Here is a 25117-nt window from a genome sequence, read left to right on the forward strand (position 1 = left end):
CTGAAAAAGGCTGTTGCTGCAATTTTGTTAATTTTACAGGAAAAAACACTGTTATTAGATGAGGAGCCTACGATCAAAATAATGAAGTTACTGTCTGTGTATATGTCTGACCTGGGCTGGCACATGTTCACGTTAAAAAGCATGTGCGCGATATGGTCACGCGCAAAGTGTCCCGGTTTCAGCTCCCGGAAATGTGGTTACCCTACGCTAAGCGCCGGACGGAGAAACTGCGCTTCTGCAAAATAGCCTCGGGAAGGAACTTGTTTATGTGGAACGTGTACGTTCAAAGGTTGTTTTAGTCATGCAACAGAAAACTCAGATTGGACAGATAGTCTAGCTAGCTGTCTGGATTTACCATGCAGAGATTTGAGGAGCATTTAACCATAGTCCTCAGAAATCAACCGGAGTTTAAAATTCCAACACAAAGAAAGCGGAAAGTAATGGACATCCGGCCGAAAAGAGCAACATGTGGCAGAATTTCCGTGGATATAGACTATTTGTCCTGAAACACAAGATGGCACTGTCATCAAAAGACTTAAACACGTAGGCCTAGTTGTTGTTGTTGTGCAGCTGTGATGCGTTCATGTACGTACAAAGTGAAACGATCGGTGAGCTGCCCCCAGGGTCCCAGTGTTCCTGGGAGAAAACCAGGCTGCTTATAACCACTAGTAAGGCACTGGTCTTTGTTCTCAATATTTTTCATTATTTATTTATTTATTCATTAAACTGGATGTTCAGTTCCTCTCTGGTGTGACTGCTCAAACTGGTGGGAGGCTACATGCAGCTGTGGACATGCGTCAAGCTACACTTTGCTTCCCAAATTGCACTTATACCTGTATAGAAATTACAATTAGAAAAAAATGTCAAGGACAAAAGTAAAAGTAATCAGTGTCTCTTTAATTTATAATCTCTAAGAAAAAAACATTAACACCTATTTAAAAAAAAAATGCAATCTTTCCATAGCTGTTAACCTTTAAACTATTAAATGTAAATCTCAATCTGTAGGCCTGCATTGTACAAATAAGATCAGCAGACCCACAGCAAGGCACAAAAATCGTGTAATTCAGTTGTTTGGGCAGTTAGGCAAACAGATGTGAGCCTAATCCTAGACTTAAAATCACTGAAGTAATGAACTGAAATAATATTATAGACATAGTATGATATAGACATACTGTAATTCTTGCTCTACAAACTGCCCTGTTCAGTTTCTTTACAAACTACAGACTAAACAAATGCAAAAATGCCTCATTTATCACAATGTTGACACAGTTGAAGACAATTTACATAATTGATCAAACTGCCTGGAGAAAAGTTTGCAAACAGCAAATTAAAAACACATCAATCTATGGCAATCCCTTTACAGACAGAAAGAATCCTGCATAGAATCCTGCATAGAATCCTGCATAGCCAAGTACAAAACTACAATGAAAAAAAAACGTATAATCGCTATCAGTATTATACATTGATTAGTGGTATCCAAGATCAAGCAAAGAGCTACTTTAACATTTAGTAATCTTTGACAGCAAAATGTTTAATGAGCAACATGTTAAATGTACAGGTAGCCAGCTAATGTTGTAGATCTGTTGGTTGTTGTACAATAAAAAGATAGTAGAGCATAACCTTTGACCCATACAGTTTGGTCCCATGTCAGATCGGGTCATTTGTAGAGTGCTGGATTGGCTAAACAGTGAAGTTTATTATGTCAACATGAACTACATTGCTGTCAAAATAATCCAGACAAGAAACAGATCAAAACCAAAAACCTCATTTTCTAAAACCTTTTTAAAAGTATTTATCTTGTAACCCACTCACAAAACATGTCTTCATTTGCACAGGTATAAGGCACAAGCTGAGTTAATCTACCATGTGATTTTTCTCTTGCTACTTAAAAATACAGATGTCATTAAAGAGTCTTTTTTTATTATTTTTTTGATATCATTCCTGCGAGTAAAGTGTAAATGTTACCATTACCAATGCTGCACATACAATTTCCCTTAACCATGTAACGCAAAAAAGCATGTAACATAAATCTGAATTCTTATGAGAAACAGCAATTCACCCTTAAACAGTGCTTCTACTAGTTATGAGTTCTATCCTGATGTGGAAAATCATTGTGTCAAGTCAGTGTGAGTATCCTACGCTGAAATTAAAGTCTTGAAACATTTTAATCTGCATTTATGAATCCACTGTGGTGGATAAAATCTCAAAGTGCCATCCCAACAACACAGAAGAAAACTAAGATTTTCAGCACACTGCTTCACTGCTCAAGTATTCGCTCCCTCGATTTCCCCTTCTTTATGGTCCGGTTCTATCTCCTCTTCCTGTGCATTATCTTGCTCCCTGTTGATGTGGAACTTGTCATGGGCCCATTTGGGGCTATTGGTGTTGGGGCCCCCAGTGGCTTTGCGGATGATGAATCGTGGCCTTCCACGTGAGAAGCTTCCCCGTCCTCGCCCTCGGTTGTCCAACCACTTGCACTCTGCCTCCCGTTCTCTGTCATCGTGCTGAGAGAAAAAGGATGACAACAATTGTAAAAGTACAAACTTGAGCTAGGGCTGCACTATACATATCTTTCTTTTTTTTATCATCATAGCAATATCAACTGGCGCAATAAACACATCACGAACAACATTTAGAGATTTTTTTGTGTTTAGTTGAAAGAAAATGTCACTAGAAAACTGTACTTTAAAATGTAACTATCACATTTTAAATAAATATTGGGTCCTTTTTTGGGCTTTTCTGCCTTTATTCAATAGGACAGCTAGGTGAGAAAGGGGGGAGGGAGAGAGAGAGGGGGAAGACATGCAGGAAATCGTCACATGTCAGATTCGAACCCTGGACCTCTGCGTCGAGGCATGAACCTCCAAGTTTATGTGCGCCTGCTCTACCCACTGAGTCAATTGGGTCCTTTTTTAATATTCAATTCAATGTTGAATTTGTTCAATGTTGGGAATGATTTCCTTTTAAATTTTTTTTTTTTAAATTCAACAAGCTATGTTGTATTTTAGCAGAATTCTGAAAGTAGCGGAAATGCAGAACTGATCTATATTTATCGCAAGTAATTACCTTATTGCATATTCAACAACGTTATCGCATATTTTGCTCATATCGCGCAGCCCTAACTACTAAGAGCTAAATTTGACTAACGACACTTTGTGGTTGATTCAAACGGAGATGGAAGGCATGAAATGGGAAAGAGATTGACCCTACCAAGTAGTATTTCCTGCTCTTGGGAGTGTACTCTGGGTCCCAGTCTTCATTTTTTGGCTGTACTGCCATGTTTGCCGTGGGGTTGGTACCATGTGAAGAATTTCCCTGATAATTGCCTCTGTTCCAGCTCCTTCCACGAATACGGACTTGCTGTAATTAGACAATAAGACAAGGAAAAATAATTGTTTAACAGCAAACTGTTAAAGTCAAATGTACAGTGTTAACTTGACACAGTCATTGTTTTAAACTAGGCCCCTCCATAAGTCCAACATGGTTAAACATGGTTAACATGCGTTAAACTTACAAATCCTCCACGTGGCTTTTCTCCTTCAACTGGTCCTAGTGACTCTGTTTGACCCAGTCTTGCCCTGTTAAAGCCTTTATCTTTGGGGTCAGACTTGCTGTGGGGCAAATCTTCTTTTTGGGACTTAGAGGACGAGGAAGATGAGGACGAACTTGAGCGAGAGCGCTTCTTCTTACTTTTCCTAAAAGGAGAAATTGCACATGCAAAATCCTTCATGGCTAACTGTTTATCATGCAGGGCAGATGAACAACAGTACTCAACATATTTGTAGATAATTTGAAACAATACAGGTCAGTTGCACATACTTGGATGTCTCGCGGCATTTAGAGGACTTTTCCACAGATCTCTCTCTACTAGAATCTGGGGAATCTCCCACATCTTGTCCCCGATCCTGATTGTAACCACTGTCGTGGAGGGAATATTTTTTACGGCGTTCAATATCCAAACGAAGGTCCATCGGGTCACCTTTCGATTTTTCCCCGCCGTCCTGAGCAAATCAAAAACAGAACACAACGTCGTGGACAGACTTTGGATTAGCATGTAGATTCCATCAGCCTGCTCACAGCCAAGCTGGTTTCTAAACTAAACAGTGAGGTTGATGGATAGAGGGGGTAAAACCCAGGTAACAGCCAGCTGGCATGAATAAAACCAAGCCATTCTGGAGTGAATTTTCCAGTGCACTTAAAGGGCCAAACCAGTAGTTTTGCATGTTTTTAGGATTACCTTAAAATCTGAACCATTATCCAAAGCATATTTTTTTAGGTAGAATTTGTCTGCCTTCAAAGCACCCATTTAATTTGATAAGAAAATCAACTTGAAAAGACTTAATCTTTGCTTCAGATAGGCAATCCATCACCGTCAATATTTAGGCAGCTGTATTTTGGGTTAAGTTATTGCATGGTCAGCCGCCAGAAGGGTGTGTTTTGACTGGTCGTTCAAATGCTTGTGGGAAAGTCCAGCATCCAAGGCTTCAAGAATCTGTTGCGCTACAGCAACAAACGGCAACAGCATATTTCACGTCATCCATGCTTGTTTGTCTTCCATGTGCAACATGACTTCCAGCAGCCAATTCCCACATTTTGAACATCCGAGCTCCAGAGACATGGTGCTTTCACGTATTCAAAGTGTTTTCAAAACGATCCCTGTATGTGCACAGTGATGTATTTCCTATTTCAAACAAGTTTAAAGTCACTGTAAGTTGATTAGCATACTGTACTGAAACCAATAGATGCCTGGAAGGTGGGATACCAATCTAAAAACTTTAATGTATGCTTTTGGAAATGGTTGCTGGGACGCACTATATACACACTTTGTAGTTGTTGAGCTACTGTGTGTCTGGCAAAACAACTAATATGGTTCTTTAACAATGGTGAAGAATAGGAAGATAGGACTGTTCATGCTAATTTTACTCAAGGTAATAATGTATTTCAATAGTATTTGCACCTCATGTTTATAAATGCTTGACCATATGTGTCCATGCACATCTATAAAGAAAGATTTACTCAGAAAGTGAAAATCAAAGCACAGGTGCATAAAGTGCTTGCTGTTGGTTATTTCCGTTCCTTATTTTTTTTAAGAATACTTACGAAGACATTTGCTTAGAGTCCTTTGAACAGCTTTGGCACAGTGGCTTCCATTTGTTAGAACTTATATGATTCATTAGCCTTGGTCAGGCTTGTGGCCACAGTCTAAGCAATTCATTCATTCACCATGTGCGGAGGCGATATATAACAAACAACAAAGTCAAAGTGCCTTATTTTGCATTTGCATTTCTTAGACTGTGCATCTCCCTTCAAGGAAAGCCACAGGCTTTCAGAGAGTGCAGTCTAAAGGCATCTGGCTTGCTCACTCGTTTGCTGTTGTTTGCTTTTCCAACATATTTGATACTGCAAAATGCTGAGTCACCTTGTAAGTGCCATCTTCCGAGCTTTTCATCGCCTCAAAAAGTTGAGAGTGTTTCTTAAAAGCTCTTGGTGAAACATCAATTCTCCTGTGAGAAAGAAACACATTTAAGACAAGATGATTAAAGGCACATAGCACAGGAACCACGGTACAGGTGCTAAAACGGCAAACTGTGAGCAACAAAATCAAACTGCAAAGACGACACAAAACGGACAAAGGGAAATAAAAATTGGTGGGAAAATAAAACTGACCTCCACCGAGCATGAGAACAAATAAGCGAAGATAGTCTGTTGATTTTCAGGTAGGAAAGGTGAGAGAAATACCTGAAAGCTGTTAAAAGAGGAGGTGAAGCCACAGCACACTGAAGGTGAGAGGGTCACTCAATAGGCGACTCTACCTGTGTATTTCTGGGCTTTTTCTGGTTTTCATCATATCCTTCTCTGCAGCTCGTCTTTGGTACATGGTGAATCGCTCGTTTAGAGTCATTTCAGAGGATGGAAAGTGCTGAGCTGCACAGGGAAACAGTAGAAACAGCTGTCAAAGTAGTTAGTGCTTTAAGTGTCTGGTCACTTTTCCATCCAACTGTGATGCTGCATTGAATCAAATATCCCCATGTGCATATGAAGTAAAACACTAGTAAAGTGCTTGAAGGCCTTGTTTTACAGTGCCCTCAGAAACATAATGTCTGCAGAGAAATTACAATTGTGATGAAGTTGCTTTACACTGATTTGAAAGGTTACAGTGTTGAGGAACTTTAATGGTGAGATCTTAGTAAGCATGTAGTGTGATTTGTCTGTTCCTGGGGAAAAAAAAGAAAAAGCAACTATTTCTCCAGGAAGAGAGGTGAGGACTCACCTTTAATGTGGTGAACGATGGTGACAATGTGTTGAGCAAACAGCTCAGAGGGACTCCTCTGTAACGGAGCAGCCTGAACATGTTGAAAGATGGAGCGAAACTCCTGATCCTTTTTTGAGGACTGCACAAGATCCTGAGACAACTGTCGCTCCTCAGCTAAAATATCAGAAGAGCTGAAAATGACAAATAAAAATCTGAAAAAAAGCCTTAAAACAGAAAACATGTTCTCTCGATCACATTAAACAAAATATAAACGGGGAAATCATTGCAGGAAACGCTTCTTTTTTTAAAAATAAATATGTGAATAAAAGGCTTAAAACGGAAAACATGTTCTCTATCACATAAAACAAAAAAATGAGGAAAGTGCAGAAAGTGCTTCTTTGTTTGTTTTTTTATATATATATATAATTTTCTTAAGCAATCAGTATATAATCAGTTTACTATTAGCTACTGTTGCAAAGTCTCCAGCTGGATGTACAGATGTGACTAATGGCTCACTAAAGAAAGACTCAACATGGGACCAGAACCCATTATATGATGCTCACCTCATCAGGCTATCTCCAAGGAAATCCATTCTGACATTTAATTTTGCTTCCTGTTTTCTGGAGGCCATGAAAGGCGAGTCCTCTCCCCTGAGCTCCTTGTCAGAGTACCTCCATGGTGGGGGTGTAGGAGATGGGATGGAGGGAGATTTTCCCATCTTCCTGGCTTTACCACCCACGTCTGAGGACAGGTCCTCAAACTTTCCTGCCAACTCCCTCTTGGCGAGGGCAGCAGAAATCGCCGCTGCTTTATCCCGCTTTCGACTGAAATATATGTCCTCTGCCGTGGCGTCAACGTCACTGTTAGCTACCTGTGAATGGGCCACATTCTGCCATTTGCCAAAGCATTCGTCAAACAGTTCCCGGGCTGAGTGAGATACCTTGATCTTTAGCTTAGAGGACTCGTCCCCATTGCGCCAGTCTTTGTGAAGTGGCTTTGAATGAGGCCTGATTATCAACTCCTCCTCTTCCTCCCTGTCCGCAGACAGAAAAGGAGAAGCTTTCAAAAAGCTGTTCAGAGACACTTCCCCATCATTGTCCTCTTTGTGCTTTCTTGACACCGAGTCAGGGATATTCGCGGATGCTTTGCCATTCGCTTTCCCCTGTTCCATATCCACATCATTTGCTTCTGTGTTCTTGCCATTTCCCCAAGCTTTAGATTTCTTATTTTGCTCCTCCAAAAACCTAAACAATGACAAAGAGATAAAGAGCTGCATCTCACTGGGCATGCAACATGTGAGACAACTGCAAATATGAAACCAAGTGATTGTATGTCTGACCGGATGTCATATTAGAGGCTTTACAAACACGATTTTCTAAAACTACAGAAAAAAATGCGTCATAAGTATTTTAGCTATGAAAATAAAGACATAATTTTGATTCTATAAGGAATTTCCATGAAAAACAATGCTGTTTGACAAGGCAAATATTTTGAATCCCCCTAAATAACATTTTTTATAAGTCTGTTATGACAACCACACTTGACAACCCAAGATTGCAAAGCCAAGGAAATGCCAGGATGAAATGACTGTGTGGTCTAAAAAAAGGCATGTGAACACATTTAAGCAATAAATGATAATATTGTATATAAAGCTTGCATAGTTTAATAAAGAATATTTGAGAAAAGAAGAGAAAAAAAAAATCTGTCTTACTGTCTGAAGGCAATGGAGATTGCAGTTTTATCTCCATCCAGGTATTCCTCATTGGAGAAGAAGTCAAAGCTGGAAAGCATTGGATTTAGACCTTCATGTGAGGGCTTTTTTGTTTTGGATGAACTACACACCATCTTCCAGGAGGGGGCGCCATTGCTGATTTCATTTGTGACTTTAGGGGAAGGACTAGACTGGTTAGTAGTTTGGCTGTTGTGGCCAACACTAACAGCAGCGCTTGCCAAAGGACTCGTTCTCTTTGGACTGCTGCTGCAGTCTGTTACGCCCTGCCAGTTCCCCTCAGTTTTCCCACTTCCTGCGCCTTCTTTAGCATCTCCCGCCAACACTCCGACAAGCTCCACTGGCTCCGTATCTCCCCCTCCTCCCTTTTGGATCTCCTTGGAGGCCGAGAGCTCCTCTTTCACATCTTTGGAGTTTTGGTTCGTCAGCAACGAGGCTGGCCTGCATTTGGGAGAGGAGTGTGAGGAAGAGGAAGAATGCTGCGAGTGTCTGGATAATGGCGACAAGGATCGGTCAGAGTGGTGAGAGTGACCACGAGTGGGGCTTCCTGAGCGCTGCTGGAAGTTGTGGGAGCGTCCTCGTGAATGGTTTTGCTGCTGCTGCTGCTGTTGTTGTTGAGGGTACTGCTTGTAATTCTTCCAGTTGGGGCGGAAGTAGTTGTTATTGTTATTGTTATAGCCACCACCCCCACCACCACGCTGGTAGCGTCCACGTTGAAAGTAGCCCCGCCCTCGGCCCCTGAAGTTGTACGGCCTCCGGAAGCCGCGGTGGTAGCCCCGGAACTCACGAGCGTTCTGGTATCCCCTCGGATATTTCTTCTCCCGGTTATGAGATGGAGAATGAGATCTTGACCGTGTCCTAGACCTAGAGCTGTGAGCGAAAGCAAAGGGAAAATGAAAGGACATTGTTATTATTTCATTTTCAAATGAATTGCCAAAGTGCTGTCAGTTAAACGCGTTAACACAAACCCATTTTAATGGCGCCAATTTTTTTTATCGCGAGATTAACGTTCTTTTTGGCCTAGCAAACTTTGTTGTTTTTTTCACATGCTGTTGCAACAACTAGTAACGTTAGAACAACTACAACACCACAGCAGATCTAGCTAGACCGGGAACAAAACAACAGGCACGCCACGCACACTTGCGACCCGGCCAAAGAGTAGTAGGCTAACGTTACGTTTTGAGTGGATGGCGAGCACGAGACGCCGAAATGGATGCCAATAAGATTCAGAATAATAAAGTTGCCAAATGGTTCCATTGACAAGACAAGAAGTGATCTGTGTTTTTTGTAAACTGAACTATCATTGCAGCACGTCCAGTCTGAAATACCACTTGATGGCCAAGCACACAGCTGATGCGAATTCTCCACCCCCTCGTCAAAGCCAGGCGACAAAAGCACAAAGCAAGCCGATCCACTTTTCCATGTTGATAAGAGCATTAAAATGAGAAAAAAATAATGGGACAAAAAGAAATCAAGGGACATTTAGAATAGATAAAAATGTGCGATTAATTGCAAGTTAACTATGACATTAATGCGATTAAATATTTTAATCGTTTGACAGCACTATATATATATATATATATACACATACACACACACACACAGCGGGGAAAATAAGTATTAAACATTTTTGTCAGTAAAGATATTTCTGATGGGGTGATCGTGAAAATTTCATGACATTTTCACCAATGTGAGTAACAACCCAAGTAATCCACACATACAAAGATATCAAAACAAATAAGTCCATAAATTAAGTTGTGTGTAATAAGGTGAAATGACACAGGAAAAAAGTATTGAACACACTTGCTTTAATACTTAGTAGAAAAGCATTTGTTGGTAATGACCGCTTCAAGACGTCTCCTGTATGAAGAAACTAGTCGCACACATTGCTCAGCTGTGATTTTTTTTTTGCCCATTCTTCCACACGAACGGTCTTCAAATCTTGAAGGTTCCGGGGACATCTTCTATGAACTCTGATCTTCAGTTCTTTCCAGAGGTTTTCATTTGGATTCAAGTCGGGTGATTGACTGGGCCATTCTAACAGCTTGATTTACTTTCTCTAAAACCAATTGAGAGTTTCCTTGGCCGTGTGTTTGGGATCATTGTCTTGCTGAAATGTCCACCCTCGTTTCATCTTCAGCATCCTGGTGGATGGCAGCAGATTCTTATCAAGAATGTCACGGTACATTTCTCCATTCATCCTTCTTTCAATTATATGATGTCTGCTAGTGCCAGATGCTGAAAAACAGCCCCACACCATGTTGCTCCCACCTCCAAACTTCACTGTTGGTATTGTGTTTTTAGGGTGATGTGCAGTGCCATTTCTCCACCAAACATGGTGTATGCTATGACAGCCAAAAAGTAAAATTTTGGTCTCATCTGACCAGTTTATATTCTCCCAGTATGCCATTGGCTTGTCCAGATGTTGTGCAGCAAACTTTAAGCGAGCTGCTGCTGATGCCTTTTCTTGAACAGTGGTGTCTTGCGTGGTGTGCGTGCATAGAGGCCATGGCGGTTGAGTGCATTACTAATTGTTTTCTTTGAAACCACTGTACCTGCTTCTTCCAGGTCTTTCTGAAGATCTCCACGAGTTGTCCTTGGTTCTTCGACATCGCTTCTAAGTATTCTATGGACTCCTCTGTCAGAAATCTTGCGAGACCTGGTCGTGGCCGGTTAATGGTGAAATTATGTTCTTTCCACTTCCGGATAATGGTCCCAACAGTGCTCACTGGAACTTTCAAAAGTTTAGATTATTCGTCTGTAACCAATGCCATCCGTATGTTTTTCTACAATAAGCTTGCAAAGGTCTTGGGACAGCTCTTTGCTTTTACCCAATGCTTCTTGAGTGACACCTTGGTAATGAGAAACCTTTTTAGCAGTCCTTCCAGAAAAAGTTTTTTTGTGATTGTTGCGGGCAAAAATCCTTGATTATGCGGCACGTTTTATTAAAAAGTGCGATGGAATATGCGGGCTATTTATGCAATTTTATGCGATGAAATTGCGGGAACTTGCAAAAAATGCGGGAACTTGCAAAAATTGCGGGAACTTGCAAAAACTGCGGTTTGATGAAAAAGAGAAGAAAAAGTGATTCCCCCAACACCCTGCTTTTTTAAAACTTAATTTCCAAAAATAGTTTACAGATATTCAGTCATTGCAATAAGTAGACAAATAAGATACAAAATATATACAAATAATATAATCTTAAAGTAAAAATAAAAGTAATAGTCTAAACAGAGGGAAATAAAAGATACAAAAGAGACCGACTTTCAAAAATCGTTAATAATATAGACAGCAGGAGCACTTAAACAAAGTAATTTATGAATCAGATATTAAGATAGCTTTCTTATTGGATACCAACTTAAGAGACTCAGAGTACATGTCAAATTCAACCTCCAACACCTGCTTTTCGATGATGTTCACGTCGCGTAATTATGTCACTTCATAATGTTCCCATGGCAACAGGGGAAAATGGCTGCTCTTGTGTGAAGTATACTGTCTATGGTGAAGTAAACGCAACATTTTTTCAACTTTCTGCTAAGATATGTGACTTTTTTGCAACGAAAATGCGGGGATTATGAAATTATGCAAGCACCGCATATTTTGCGCGGAAATCGGCAATTTATGTGGCGAAAGTGCGGCATATTTGAAAAAATGCGGCCCCCGCATGAATATGCGGACTTTGGCTGATTATGCATTGAATTATGCGATCGCATAATCGCGTTTTTCTGGAGGGACTGTTTTATAGGCCATCAATTAGGACTAATCCAGTTGAAATTAATTTGCACTAATAGGGGGCAGTATTGATTCCTAAATACTGACAGATTTCAGCTGGTTTATTGGCTTCCCATGCCGTTTTACTCCACTTTTTCTTCATGTGTTCAATATTTATTCCCATTATCATTCCACTTTATGACACATAACTTTTGTCATGGACATACATGTTTTGATTTATTTGTGTGGATTACGTGGGTTGTTACTGACATCTGGTGAAAATGTCATTCCAATAGCCCCATCAGAAATATATTTACTGGGAAAAAATATTGATGCGTTCAATACTTATTTTCCCCGCTGTATATACCTACATGACAACAAAAAATATTTCTGGGGGGTTTCAAAGGAATGTATTACAATCTTATACAACACTACCTAAAACTGTAACTCACAGCATCGACACACTCTCAAAATGATTTTTTTTTTTTAAACAGACACGTGTATATGTGATCATATGGTAGGGCGATATGAGGATATATATTGTCAAAACGATATCATTTCCAATATCATTTCCATTGCATTTAAAAAAAAAAACATTTTAGGCCTTTTAATTTTATAGGACAGCTGAAGACATGAAAGGGGAGAGAGAGGGGGGTATGACATGCAGCAAAGGTCCGCAGTTCGGAGTCGAACCTGCGGCCTCTGCGTCGAGGAGTGAATCTCCATATATGGGCGCGCGCTCTACCAGGTGAGCTACCCAGGCGCCCATTACAGCAATATTTTCCGTCCGTTTGGACAACTCTTTACCTTCTGATTCTTGCACATGTTCATTTTGCCCTTCAGTTCTTGATAAAATGAGAAAATACTCAGTACTTTCCATTTGTCAAGTATTTAATTCCCATAGGAGTATAAAAAATAAGCTTTCCCATGTGGTTATTTCATATAACAAGTCAGGCTAACCATTGGCCTAACATATGGAGAAGACATACATTACAATTACATGTAATTTAGCTGACTCTTTATCCAAAACGACTTCCAATTAAGTGCTTTCAACCCTGAAGGTGCAAACTCCAGACATCAAGTAGTAAGTGCAAGTACATTAGCTTTAAATAAGCAAAACTACAGAGACGTGAAAGTGTAGCTCCAAGATTTTCTTTTTTTCATACGTATCAAACTACCATAAAACGCATAATAAATAAATATATATATATATATATATATATATATATACAGTTGCATCCATTTGTCATTTAGTATGTAGGAGCCCACAGGCTGCAGGGTCGGACTAGGCCACATGGTGGCTCTGCTGCACTTCTGATGTTGTTCTCTAGCCTGAACCTTAAACATAGTTTTAAAATTAAAACCACGAACCACGATACAGCATGTTCCCTTATTTAAAACCGCGTTTTTATCAGTCCAACATGCTCTTTTTAAGCCTGACGCATGTCAACACAACATCCACAGTTAGACATCAAACTAGTTCTGTATGTTCTTTAAGTATTTCCTTTACAGCTACATCTTCAGCAACTTTTCTACAACTATTAATAAATAAAAAGTAACTGCTCAGCCAGTTTCCCTATTATAATCAAATATAAAATAATATAAAAGACCTTCTGAAATATGTAGGTATATTAAGACATTTACAAATGCATACAACGCCTACAATATATTGCAGAACAGTACTCTAAATGGACAGAGCAAAGCAGTACCACACTACATGCAAAACATGCTAAAGCCATATACAAAGGCTAAAAAAGCACAAAACTCACCAAGTGTGTTTTTGCATTGGAATACAGAGTGAGTAAAGAAAGCAGCGCACTGAGCAGCACTGCACACTCACAGTGCGAGCTACAGATACTACATCTCCTCTGGCCAACTCTGGTGGAGCAGAGAGTCACATGGACTTTGTGAGGAAAAAAAAAAACTTCTACTCCAATCCTTTGACTCTACGCTGGCCAGCTGTACTGGCTGTTCAACCAGTTTAGTGAGACTTTTAGTATTCTGACTCTTTCCCAACATACTGCATATATTGACATTTTATTGTGGTCTTAATGTAATTTTTCAGCAAGATACACTATAGATTCACTTATTAAACATGAGATAATTCACAAAGGAAAGTTTAAATGTTTTGCTGAGACACAGTCTGCTTCTGTGGCCGATTTAACTACTGAAGTGATTCAATGCAAAAGATGCTGACGGTGAGAGGCGAGTCCAGAAAAAAAGCTTTGTCTGTGTTAAGTCATCGGACCTGGCAACATGTTGGAGGTGTTTTGAAGAAGAAAAAGAAGTGGGGAAATAAAATGTGTGAGTGTTTATATACAACTTATGCAAACGTGTTCTTTCAGGCTTGCTACAGTTCCAGTGTAACCCCAAACCCATTTGCACATGTGCAAGGTGGGCTCAGGAAGAGTAAACCATTAGATTCCTTCCATGTCTCTTCTTTATGCTAATTTTAATACGTACTGCGACACTGCCAGGAAATGAGCTGCCCTGCCATTTTACTGCCTTGCCACAGCCATTCTGCCAGAAACTGCAAAGGCATTAGAGTGAAGCCTTACTTATTCTTCCAAAGGCACATCATAGCCAGCAGATAACCCCACAACCAGGGCATTTGTATTTAAGCAAACCAAGCAACAACACATGCTGCCCTCTTGATTATCATATGCCACTGAGGTCAACTAATATGGAAATGTCCACACGCAATGCAAACTGCAAAAATATTCACTCTAACTAAAGTAAATTCACAAACCGGCAGCTGAACTCTTTCTCAAACATCAATTTCCTCTTGAAAACCGAAGCCGACTCCAGAGTTTGAGTCCGACCCAAATCCATTAACACGCCACACCAGCTTTGTGAGTTCATGAGAACCAATGTCCAGGACAAGACAATATCTTGCATAATGGAAATCAACAAATATGCCGCTAACAGGAAACGCTGATTATAACAGAACACAGAAATAACTGGCCCTGCACATATATATTTTTACATGCCAAATGTACCAGCACATTGCATACTCAGCTCATTGAGACAAGATTTACTTGATAGATTTTAAGTGGAAAAGGAGCTTAGCAAGAAATTTTGGATGACCAATACTGATATTGCATCATAGTGCATAACGAGGCCCCAGCCCTTTACTTGCTGCACCTGCTGCTGCTAGTTTTTTTTTTTTTCCTTCATCACAGTTATTCATACTTTAAGCATTAGGTGGGTCAAGGCATTCTTCATTTATATGTGCTGTATAATACCTTTTTCAAGAATCAAGTTATCAAACCTTGTTTTAATAAGTGTGGTCTGGCAACACAGAAGCATCTTCAACAATCGAGCAAAATACAGTTGATCCTGACCACAGAAACACAATAAAGCCAATAGGTTATTCAGAGAGGACGATTGTTCATAAAATGGTACTCTACCGGTAGTGGCGTTTCCTGGACCGGGATCGGGAGCGACTTCTGGAGCGAGAGGTGGAGCGGGTCTTTGACCGGGTTTTTGACCGGGACCTTGAGCGGCTCCGAGACCTCGAGGCTGATTTTGTGGATCTGGACATCACTGCAGCCAGCCCACCTCAAACTGTCACACAAAAGAGTTGTAAAAAAACAGTCAGGATTTTAAATAATGTAAGATGGCAAACTATAATTACATTGGTTATATAATCACCTTTTCAAGACACTGGATGCATAGAATGGATATTAATAATCTGCGTGAACAACTGAATGAGCTATTATCACGTTTAAAAAAAATCCATCTTAGGAGAGCCAAGAGTAAAAAATTCCCGAAATATAATATCCGACAGAAATGAGTCATCTGAGATGCACTTCAAAAACAGTCTTATCGCAAAAGCCGAGTGAAGCAACAGAACAGCTGTGAAAAAGGGAAGGCAATAGGCTAGGGCATCCAAACAGAACCAGTTTTATTTAGTCACTGGTCATTTGCATAGAGGGCAGTCTTACATAAGTTATCTGACTACTCAACTGTTGAGCCCGCTATAAAATGCTAATACAAAGATAGTAATCGGTACGATATACCAGACTGTACTTTTCCTCCACTGCAGAAGACATTACAGTAAACCAGCCAAAATTATGTTAAAACTAGTGACAGAAATGTTTGTTCTCTTGCCACAGTCTTTACATTAAAAGACAACTCAGACTCTCAAATAGGGTGAAAAAAGGAAAGCCAGCATGTTCAGCTTCAGTCTATCAATGTATTTCTTTGAATGATCAGCCCATACACATATAGGATCAGTCTAATCCAAGCCTCGCAACTTATCCGTACATTCAATATCTTAAATACACTATAGTTTCGGTTTAGTTCGAACTAGAGAACTCCATCAATGAGGGTTGAGAATGTGACAAGAAAAAGGTGTGACCAGATGTGGTTTTGAAATAGACCACATTATGCTATATGCTTATATGCTGGCCCTCCGCTCAGCGAATGTAGCAAAGCTACAAAATGTACTTTCATTCCACATGTGTAGGAGTCTTTACAGAAAAGTTTCAGACTGGTCTAATCTTGTCGCTAGTTGCTTGGTTGTTGTTATATGCCTTGTGATTCACTGGTTACTGTTATCTCACCTCTGACTTGTCCAAAGTAAAATATTACAACAAACTAAATAGGAAAATAGTCTGTATTTCCTCTGTAGCTACTTCACCATGTAACATTTGCATGTGGTTAATGATCTGCTGTGAATCTGCTACCAGAGAGATGCTCACATTGGATTGCTTGCTCAATGCACTCAGACCTCGGTACACTTTTCACTTCTCGACTCCTCTCTATAGTAGCAGCGTCTCGTTCTGTCCAAGGTCCACAAAGCATTATCTATGACATATGATCTTCAGAGTACAGTAAATGCTAGGGATCAAATAATTGATCTTTCATCATGAGAGTCATCTTCAGGGGCTTTGGAAGAAGGAAATTGCCGACTAACCATGACAGGGATTTCAAAATCAGCGCACGCTTTCACATAATGGTCCCAGTGTGCATCCTCGCTACTATTTTGGAGAGTATTGAAATGGGTCCATCTTCCCCCGCCTCCTCCTCGTGCTCTATGAACTTCCCACTCTCCTTATTTCTGGCAGCTTGTTGTTTTTGGCTTTTAGAGAATAATTTCCTGAAGGTTCAGCCTCAACAGACCGTCAGTTTAGCTTACTCTGCACATTTCAAGAATGGCATTCAGATGTGCCCGTTTCCAACACATGGTAGGTAAACGGTAAAATAAATACATTGTAACAACCTTCTTTATTTCGCTCTATATAGCGGAGGAAGTTGGCCTTGAGGGTGGAAAACGTAATTGTAATATATTATTCTACATTTGTTGTAATAGCTGTAATGAAACCAACAAATCTGTGCTTCAGACATTTTCCTAGTGATGAAAATAGTTTTGTTTTGAACGATTGTCAGAAGAAACTGTATACAAAACAGCTATACAAAGGTTCCCTAGCCAAAGTAGCATTGTGTTATGGCTGTATATACAGTATATTTGTGTAAGAGAGGGCAAGCAAAGTGCTTTCCTTGCATTTTGTATTCAGTATATAAACTAGTTGGTAGAATTGAACAGTGGGATCGGTTTCAATAGGTTTTCTCTGAACGCTCCGTTGATAACCAGCTGCAGCTGTCCCGGCTCCACACTGTGTGGTCGGCAGCCTAATCACTGAGATTTCAGCCTGTCTAAAAGGCTGTGGGAAGCTCGGTCTTTAATCACTCACTACTAGGTTTGCAAACACAAACGCAATGACTGCCACACATGCACACACAGTACATGTGTCTAACTATACTTGTGAGGACTTTGAGGACTTTTACGTCTGCTTTCTCACCTTTACTACATCCTGACACTGAACTAACCACTTCATCAACTGCCAACCCTATGTATGTGGTTGTCAATCACTGAAATGACGTTACTATTAATACCATCACGATTGTCAGCTCTGTCCCAAATCCTGCACTTGGTGATGCAGTCACAAACGGCAGCACCAAGAAAAACAACATCTTTCCTGGTTTAAAGTCTAACGCCAGTCTTCCGGGGGGGGTTTATTACTGGGTCTCCTTGTAATGGATTATCTAATGCTTGTATCATCAGGTGTAATATATGTCTTGTTGACTGGTCTCTTAATCGACAATCTTGGTGACCTTAGTTTACCAGTAACAACAACCTATTAACAGGAACAGCATGCAGAACCAGAAAAGCAGGTCTTCAACATTGCAATATAGAAAACACATTACAGAGCATGGTGAATAGATGTGTTTGAAATAGTAAAACCAAATCAAACAATAAATAGTTCTCACATGAATAGAAGTTCAAGAACACACACACACTCGCATGATTAAGAGCCTCTGTTGGAGTATGGAGCAACAGCTGTGTAATCCTCATCAGCTGTTTATTTAATGTTACGGCAAAAGTATCTCTGATCAACAATGGTCCAGCAACTCGATACATAGCTCAAAGCGTACGAGGAGAAACACTCCACTCAATCAACTGCCCTATCATTAAGACTTGGATGCCACAGTGGCAGCTGGAATCACATTTGCTATCTATATGTAACCCCTGAGACACCCCGCTCGCTATTTCAGAAAAGCCACAGCAACTGTCATTGGCACAATCTTTGGTTATTGAAATGTGGCAGTCCCTCTTAGTGTTCCCTCAAGACACTTCACATGCTGAGGCAGTTAATGGATAGCGAAGCCACTGGCAGAGCTGTTCAGGACAAGATAAACCTTTCAGCTTCCTTCGTGAGTTATTAAATGAAAAAAAACAACTTCTGAATAGTCTGATTCATTCAGTTATGTTTGACTGAGTATAAGCTGACTTTTGTTTGTCTTTAGGGAGATACTGAACTGCTAGAGCGACAAATAGATGACCTCATGCAGAGTTCCTGCGACATTATTCTTCGCTTATCGCCTACAATGACAGATAATCATTCAGCGTGGCATTGAACTTGGCCACAGGTTTAATGATAACATGATCCCAGTCGCAGCTAACTTTATACTAACAGGCAGTTCAATATTCCTCAATGTTTGGAAGGATTTGTGCTGCTTTTCATCATTTAATTCAATTTTTTAAAGTTGTTCTTCATAATCAACTGTTTATAAACTGTTTGTAGAAGTCTGCCACTGTTAGGCTAGTTTTGCCTGGAAAATGGCATACATCACTGTCATCCTCACACCAACATGCTTCTCAGCTGTCTGTCATCACTACATTTGTGGAACTCTGCTCCATACAAGAGGGAACTCATCAGCTAAAGGTCCTCTCTATTTTGGTCAGTTGGTAACAGCCGGGGCAATGAGATATAGATCTTTTATCTAAAATGTGTACAGTGGTTTGTGTTTTCCTCTCTTTAAAGTCTCTGCATGGAGCTTGAGACACAGTTGGTGTTTATCTTGTTAATTGTTTGGATTCTTCTCCACTTGAGCCAACCAAAAAATTTAAATATCTTGGTGTTTGGCTGGAAACTGATCTTTCATTTAAAGCTCATGTACATGCGCTTAACAATAAACTTAGCTTTCGGCTTAAAACATTATATCAATCAATAGGCTGCTTTAACTATCAGGTTAGGAGAAGAATAGTTTCTCAGTTGTTGCTACCTATTCTGGACTATGCAGATATTATATACACTACTGCCACTTGTCTACATTCTCTTGATGTGATATACAACAGCCTGTGCCGATTCGTCCTTTGCTGCCCCTATAGGACACATCATTGTGTAATGTATGAAAAGCTGTCCTGGCTTGCACCCTCAGCCAGAAGATAATATCATTGGCTTCAGTTCACTTTTAAATGTATTTACTTTCAATATCCATATTATTTATCGCAATATTTAGTGCCTTACAGTTAACAATATAGCCTTCGTCACAATGGACAGATCTTCTTTACTGTCCCTAGAGTAAATAGAGAAGTTGGGAAGTATGCTTTCTGTGTTAGAGCTCCTTGTGATTGGAACTGCCTTCCTGCATCTATTCGCTCGCTTACGTCTTTTCCTCTGTTCCGAACTGCTCTGTTATCACATCTTCATAATACTTGTCTTTGTTTTCTAGATTTTCAGATTTGTAATTAATATGTATTATGTAATGTATGTGTGTAGGTTATATATAATGGTAAATGTCCATTGTGATGTCAACTTTGTCAGTTATATGTGGGAATATTGTGTTATATGTTAAATTAGTCGTTTTTCAGACATTCTACATGTGATAGGGATGGGGGTAGGGATATTATTGAGAGCTTATTTGTGTGTAGAGTGTGCATGCGTGTTTTTTATTATGTTTGTTTTTTTATTTGTTTGTATCTACTCTGTTGTTCTGCTGTTCTGTTGCTCTATACATGATCCGGAGGATCCCCATGAAAACGAGATGTTGCATCTCATGGGGCTGATCCTCTAATAAATGTTTATAAATATGATGTTAAATAATGTAATGCTGTAGGGACACCGCCTAAAACATGCAGACATTAAAGTGTTCGGTTTCTTCTCTAAAGAAATTACACCACTACTGTACATGTGAATGTGGGCAACAATTCCAAGCCACATAGTAAGTTAAAATGATCAGTATATCCTCACAAAGAAGGTGGCACACACAAAAGTGAAAACAAAACTAAATGTTCTGTAACGCTACTTAAGTACGTGCCTGCATACTTTAATGTGGACACACCTTTTCATTGTGTCTGTAACCTTTGTGCAGCTAGTGTTTGCTTAAAAGGATCAGCCTTAACCAGGATCTGGTAGCCCAACAGGAAACAGCATAATATATTTTTTTTAAACATTTTTTATTTGCATCATTGCACACCAGAAATAGTTTAATGTTGACCTCAAAACCCATAGAGATAAGCATTTACAGGAAACTTGAGTGTAAGAGACTATTCTTATTGCTAAATATGACTTGTTGGGCTTGGTTCATTTTCATGTGTAAATTTGATTATTCATGCCAAAAAATATGAACTAAACTATTGTATTGACCTCATCCAACAAAGTAAAATGTACTAGGGCAATAGGAGTGAGCATGGCAACCTCGCGTGCACTCAGCGTGTGACATCAGAGGACTGTTAGCGTTGTTCACCTTCAGAGACACACTGAGACATGTTGGAACCACACACCGTAAATATTAATGGACAGAGCATCCGGTTCAGCGAAGTGATGCAAATGCGGAAGTGCCTTAAACCATTCTATCTGACTTCCAACAGGGGGCGACATGTGCGGTTGCAAAAGAAGTTGTTTCTATAGTTAGTTTCTATCGTAGACTAATGCCGCGTTCTATTTACCTCGGAACTCGGTTTTAACGAGGTCAAAGTCGGAAACCTGCCCCATTGTGTCACTAAATCGGTTGTTCACACAGGCATGTCCAACTTCTATCTGTGGACATGTTGTTACGCTGTTTGCATGCACAAAAAACGGCGTAATGCGTTGTTATCAACTGGTATTGCTAACAATAGTTAACTCGGGTATGACGTCATAGATCCGGCTTCCGAGTTCCGCGGTAAATAGAACGTGGCATAACAGTCCATGGTTGGAACACAGTGAGCTTTGACCGAAGGACAATGTGGTCGCTCATTTGAGAGACTATTTGTGGATATGGAGCAATATAGGTAGGTTATGTGCTTAATTAACCTTGTATGTTGCTGTTGGCTTGTCTGCCTTATTCACTATTCAAATACTGAATACTTAACAGTAGCATTAGCTATCAGTTTAGCCTGCTAGCTAGTTATCGGACTGCAAACGTGCCCGCCACTTGCTGCTACTTTTTAATTCGACAAAACTTGTAAGAGTTCATACATGCTATATAGCCTACTGCTAGCCGAAATGCCACACTTATTTAGCAGCTAATATAAGTAACTTTTTGATTTCTGTTTCACTCTTGTCACCAAGATCCTGCAGACAGTAACGTTAGGCCTCCATAAGGGTTCCTGGCATTATCTTCAGTGGCTTACTCAAACATGGACATTTGTAGAAATTTGCTGTTTTAAATATAAAATATGACTAAAGTATAAAATATGACTTGTGGATATTGCGGGGGTGCAGACGGGGCAAATCACGCCCACTCCCACACTTAATGCAGGCGCCTCACATGATGCCATAGTTCTCAGTTGTTCTCATTTGTTACCTGTTTTTACCTCTTTTCTTTTTGTAAACCTGCCCGTGGTGGTAAACGGTTTGCTTCTTTTCTTTCATTTTTTCTATTTTTACAAGATGTCAGCAAAGAAGACTATGCTCAACGTGCTCTCCAGTGGAAATGCAACAAGGCCACACTCCTGCCCACATGTGAATCATTGAGAGAAAAGAGGTTCAGGATGACTTTAAAAGGTTGACTAAGGCTTTTTCAGTACATCCAGCTCAAGAAAGAGCCATTGCACAACACATTGTGAACTGTAACATTTCTTGTTGGATTTCCCTGTTGAAGATTTTCAATTTGAAAGACCTTTTGGAAGAACGTAATGTGTCTAATTGCACTTAAATGTTGTGCAAGTCTGTTGTACTTTAAAGTTACACTTCTGAGCCTTTTATTGGACATTTTATCTCTGCAAATGTTCACCTTTTAGTAAATGTTCTGGGAAATGTTTGTCTACTAATGCTTGACTGAATATGTTTTGACTACAGTAAGCAACTAGCTGTTGGAACACAAATTAAATATCATATAAATATTACTTAAATATTGAATGAATTAAATAATCCTGAAAACCAATCATTTGTATATGGGTTTGTGAGTAAATGTTAAGGTAGACTAAGTGAAATTGACTAAGAAAGAATGAGTACATCTTGTTTCTTAAGAAAGAGAATTGCCAGTAATATTTACTTGAGCATTTTTGATAATAATATAAAAAAACTCTTATTGGGGAAGTGAACTTTACTTGAGAATTTACAAAGACTTTCTGTGTGGAACATTTTTTCAGTGTAGGTGGAGGGACAACTGGGTGAAACCATGGGAGAAACCTGCAATCACAACAGTCATTGGGCTAACCACTAAAAACAACTGGTGAAGTTAAACAACTCTTATAAGAGTTACTGAGTTCCACCTTAAATCCTCCGGTGCTCTGAGAGGGTGCACTTTGGAAATTACTGAACCATTAAACAACGTCCAAGAAATAAATGTTGACTAAGGCTACCACTGCTGAGCTTCCAGCAAATTATTCAACCCTTACTTCACAGATGTTCACACTCGTTCAAATTACATCAGTGAGAGAGGCACCTTACTCTAAAGAAAAGCATGTCAAAGCCAGTAGCCTAAGTGGGGTCATGTCCTGGATGGGATAGACAGTGCATCCTCCTGGTCTTTCCTCTTCTCGTGTGCACCATAATGCATAATGACGCATCAATCAAGCGTGACGGAAAATAATAAATCTATCAATAAAACGTAGGCTAGCCTACTTTACATCACATCAGGAGAACATTCCGAGCGATGGTTACCTCTGAGAGTCAAATTTAGTTTCCAGTCGCTTTTTGTGCCCAGAAATGTCCTAATTTCCATGTCAACATGCAACTTTGGCGGCAAATAGAATGTCTCACAGTGACTTTTATGTCATGGGTGATCCCTAGTGGTGCGCAATAACTAGTCTTGTTTTCCATGTTGCTGTTGCCATTGGAATTTAATTCTATACATTTATTTTCACTTTCGACTATATTCTTGTCCAATAAATGAAAAAAAAAAAAAGAATGTACTCACCGGTCGGCGTTGTCGTTCAGTGTTGTCGCGTCACATTCAGGCAGCACGGTGTAATATTGCAGAAACGAGTAAAAGGCACTTTCTCCCTGGTCTTCTGTGTGGCTGTGCTGTTGTGCTCAGTTTATGTCAAGTGTGTGTGTGTGTCAGTGTGAGTGTGTCTGTCGGCTGGAGTAATCGGTGTTCAGAGAAGGGGGGGGGGGTTGATGGCATCGTGCAGCGCATAGGTTCATATTTCCTTCCGCCTTCACCGCCGTCTGTCAAACACACATCGCAGTGAATGGGAGTGGAGTTCACTAAGCCGTGTAAAACACAATAAGCTAATAGGTCCGCCGCCCTTGTTAATGTCATCGTTCTGTTATAGAAGCCTAATAATCCCCGATGAAAACTCACTGTGGTAACGTGTTTCTAAAGGGAACATTATAGCTACTGTGTATGTCCTGGGCTACATACTGGTGTACATTTATTATAGTGACAATATTATTTCTCCATTTATGTACAGTATTACAATGTAATTTCCTTGCTCATCTCTGTTCACCACCAGCATCTTAATAGACAGCACATTTACTGTAAAGTCCCGTATTTGTATTTGAATTTGCCACTACATCTTTCTTTATAAAGCTTATAATTTCACTGACATTTGCAGGAATTTGGAAATTTGATTATGTTTATGCCTATTATTGAGGTCATAAAGGGTGGCTTTACTAGACTGCATGATATTGAGAGGTGTTTCAGTTGCGTCCTTCTCATTTGCATACACAAGGGAGACAGAATATTAGAAACACCTTTCAATATGATGCAGTCCAATACCATCACATAACTATAGTCTCAGTGGTAACACACAATTTAATAAACACCAACATTAGAGTGTCAACAAAAACTGAAAATAGGCATTTAAAAAGTAGACTTTTTTTATAGCAGAACAGTTGTATTTGATGGCACTGGTGTACTTTATAAAGTGGCCACTGAGTTTATAATTCAGCAGGAAATGTACGTTTCACTCCACTACATGTATCTGATAGTCATAGCTGCTAGACGCTTGCAGATAAATTATCATCATTCAACTGCATCTCATAGTTGGCTCACTCAACTTTGCTGATAAAGATTTTGTATGCAAAACACAGTTGAGATCCATTTTACTTCATACTTGTGCAAAAAATTTCGTCATTCTTGCAAATGCATTTTATAGAAACCACTGAGGCCAAAAAACTATAACTCTTAAATCTATTTAACCAAGTGTCGGGGCTGAAGAAAATAACAATGGGCTGGGATTTTCCTCCACATATGTGAAATACCTACATTTTTTTCACAGTCACATGCACTAACATACACGCGTGCGGGCCGGCTATCAAAACAAAGAACGGATTACAGATCAGATTACCACACACACACAGAAGGAGTGTGTGGCTTCATTCTCTGCTCAGGACGCCATTACTCAACTATATATTTACATAGCAAATATTTGTTTGCTGCTATATCAATGTTCTGAATGTCAAGTACAGCCAGTCAAGTATGTGGTATATTCAGAATCTAAATGGGAAATATTAGCGTAGCAAATATAGTAGTACCAAATATTGGCGTGTGATTGTTATGGAATCAGTTGAGCTGTGAGTCAACCTATTTTGAATATGCACACCACACAGTTTCATCGAAACAGACAACCGTACTGGCAATGAAAGCCAATGAAAACCAAACGTCTAATAGATTGCAGTTGTATTAATGACTAAGCCAGTGGAAACACTAGATCCATTCAACTCTGAGTTACAGATCATCTGTGCCATATTTAATGTGTA

At 39.7% G+C, this 25117-nt stretch overlaps 1 protein-coding gene across 3 annotated transcripts; it reads right to left on the reverse strand.

Annotated features, from left to right (window-relative positions):
• Window positions 1-876: 876 nt before the first annotated feature.
• thrap3a (thyroid hormone receptor associated protein 3a) lies at window positions 877-23494 on the reverse strand. Of its 3 annotated transcripts, none has more exons than XM_039807072.1 (11): window positions 23328-23494; window positions 15104-15260; window positions 7965-8852; window positions 6817-7497; window positions 6272-6444; window positions 5814-5925; window positions 5420-5504; window positions 3820-4001; window positions 3515-3695; window positions 3211-3360; window positions 877-2504 (listed from the first exon to the last, which is right to left on the reverse strand). In XM_039807072.1, exons 2-11 carry the CDS (start codon window positions 15235-15237, stop codon window positions 2265-2267), a joined length of 2826 nt encoding a protein of 941 aa, XP_039663006.1. In that variant the 5' UTR covers window positions 15238-15260; window positions 23328-23494; the 3' UTR covers window positions 877-2264. The 3 variants fall into 3 exon arrangements, with proteins under 3 accessions (XP_039663006.1, XP_039663005.1, XP_039663007.1); XM_039807071.1 differs by lacking the exon at window positions 23328-23494 and adding an exon at window positions 15348-15557; XM_039807073.1 differs by lacking the exons at window positions 15104-15260; window positions 23328-23494 and adding an exon at window positions 13463-13555.
• Window positions 23495-25117: the final 1623 nt, after the last annotated feature.

Source organism: Perca fluviatilis, chromosome 7, assembly GCF_010015445.1.
Source record: "Perca fluviatilis chromosome 7, GENO_Pfluv_1.0, whole genome shotgun sequence".
Lineage (NCBI taxonomy): Eukaryota > Metazoa > Chordata > Actinopteri > Perciformes > Percidae > Perca > Perca fluviatilis.

Bases quoted from the DNA above. Each gene is read 5' to 3' on its own strand.
- thrap3a (XM_039807072.1), bottom strand. From the start codon at position 15,237: ATGTCCAGATCCACAAAATCAGCCTCGAGGTCTCGGAGCCGCTCAAGG. The intron at 7,498-7,964 runs GTAAGACAGATT...GTCATTGTTTAG, and splicing joins ATCTCCATTGCCTTCAGACA to GTTTTTGGAGGAGCAAAATA. The intron at 5,505-5,813 runs GTAGAGTCGCCT...TCTTTCTCACAG, and splicing joins AAAAGCCCAGAAATACACAG to GAGAATTGATGTTTCACCAA.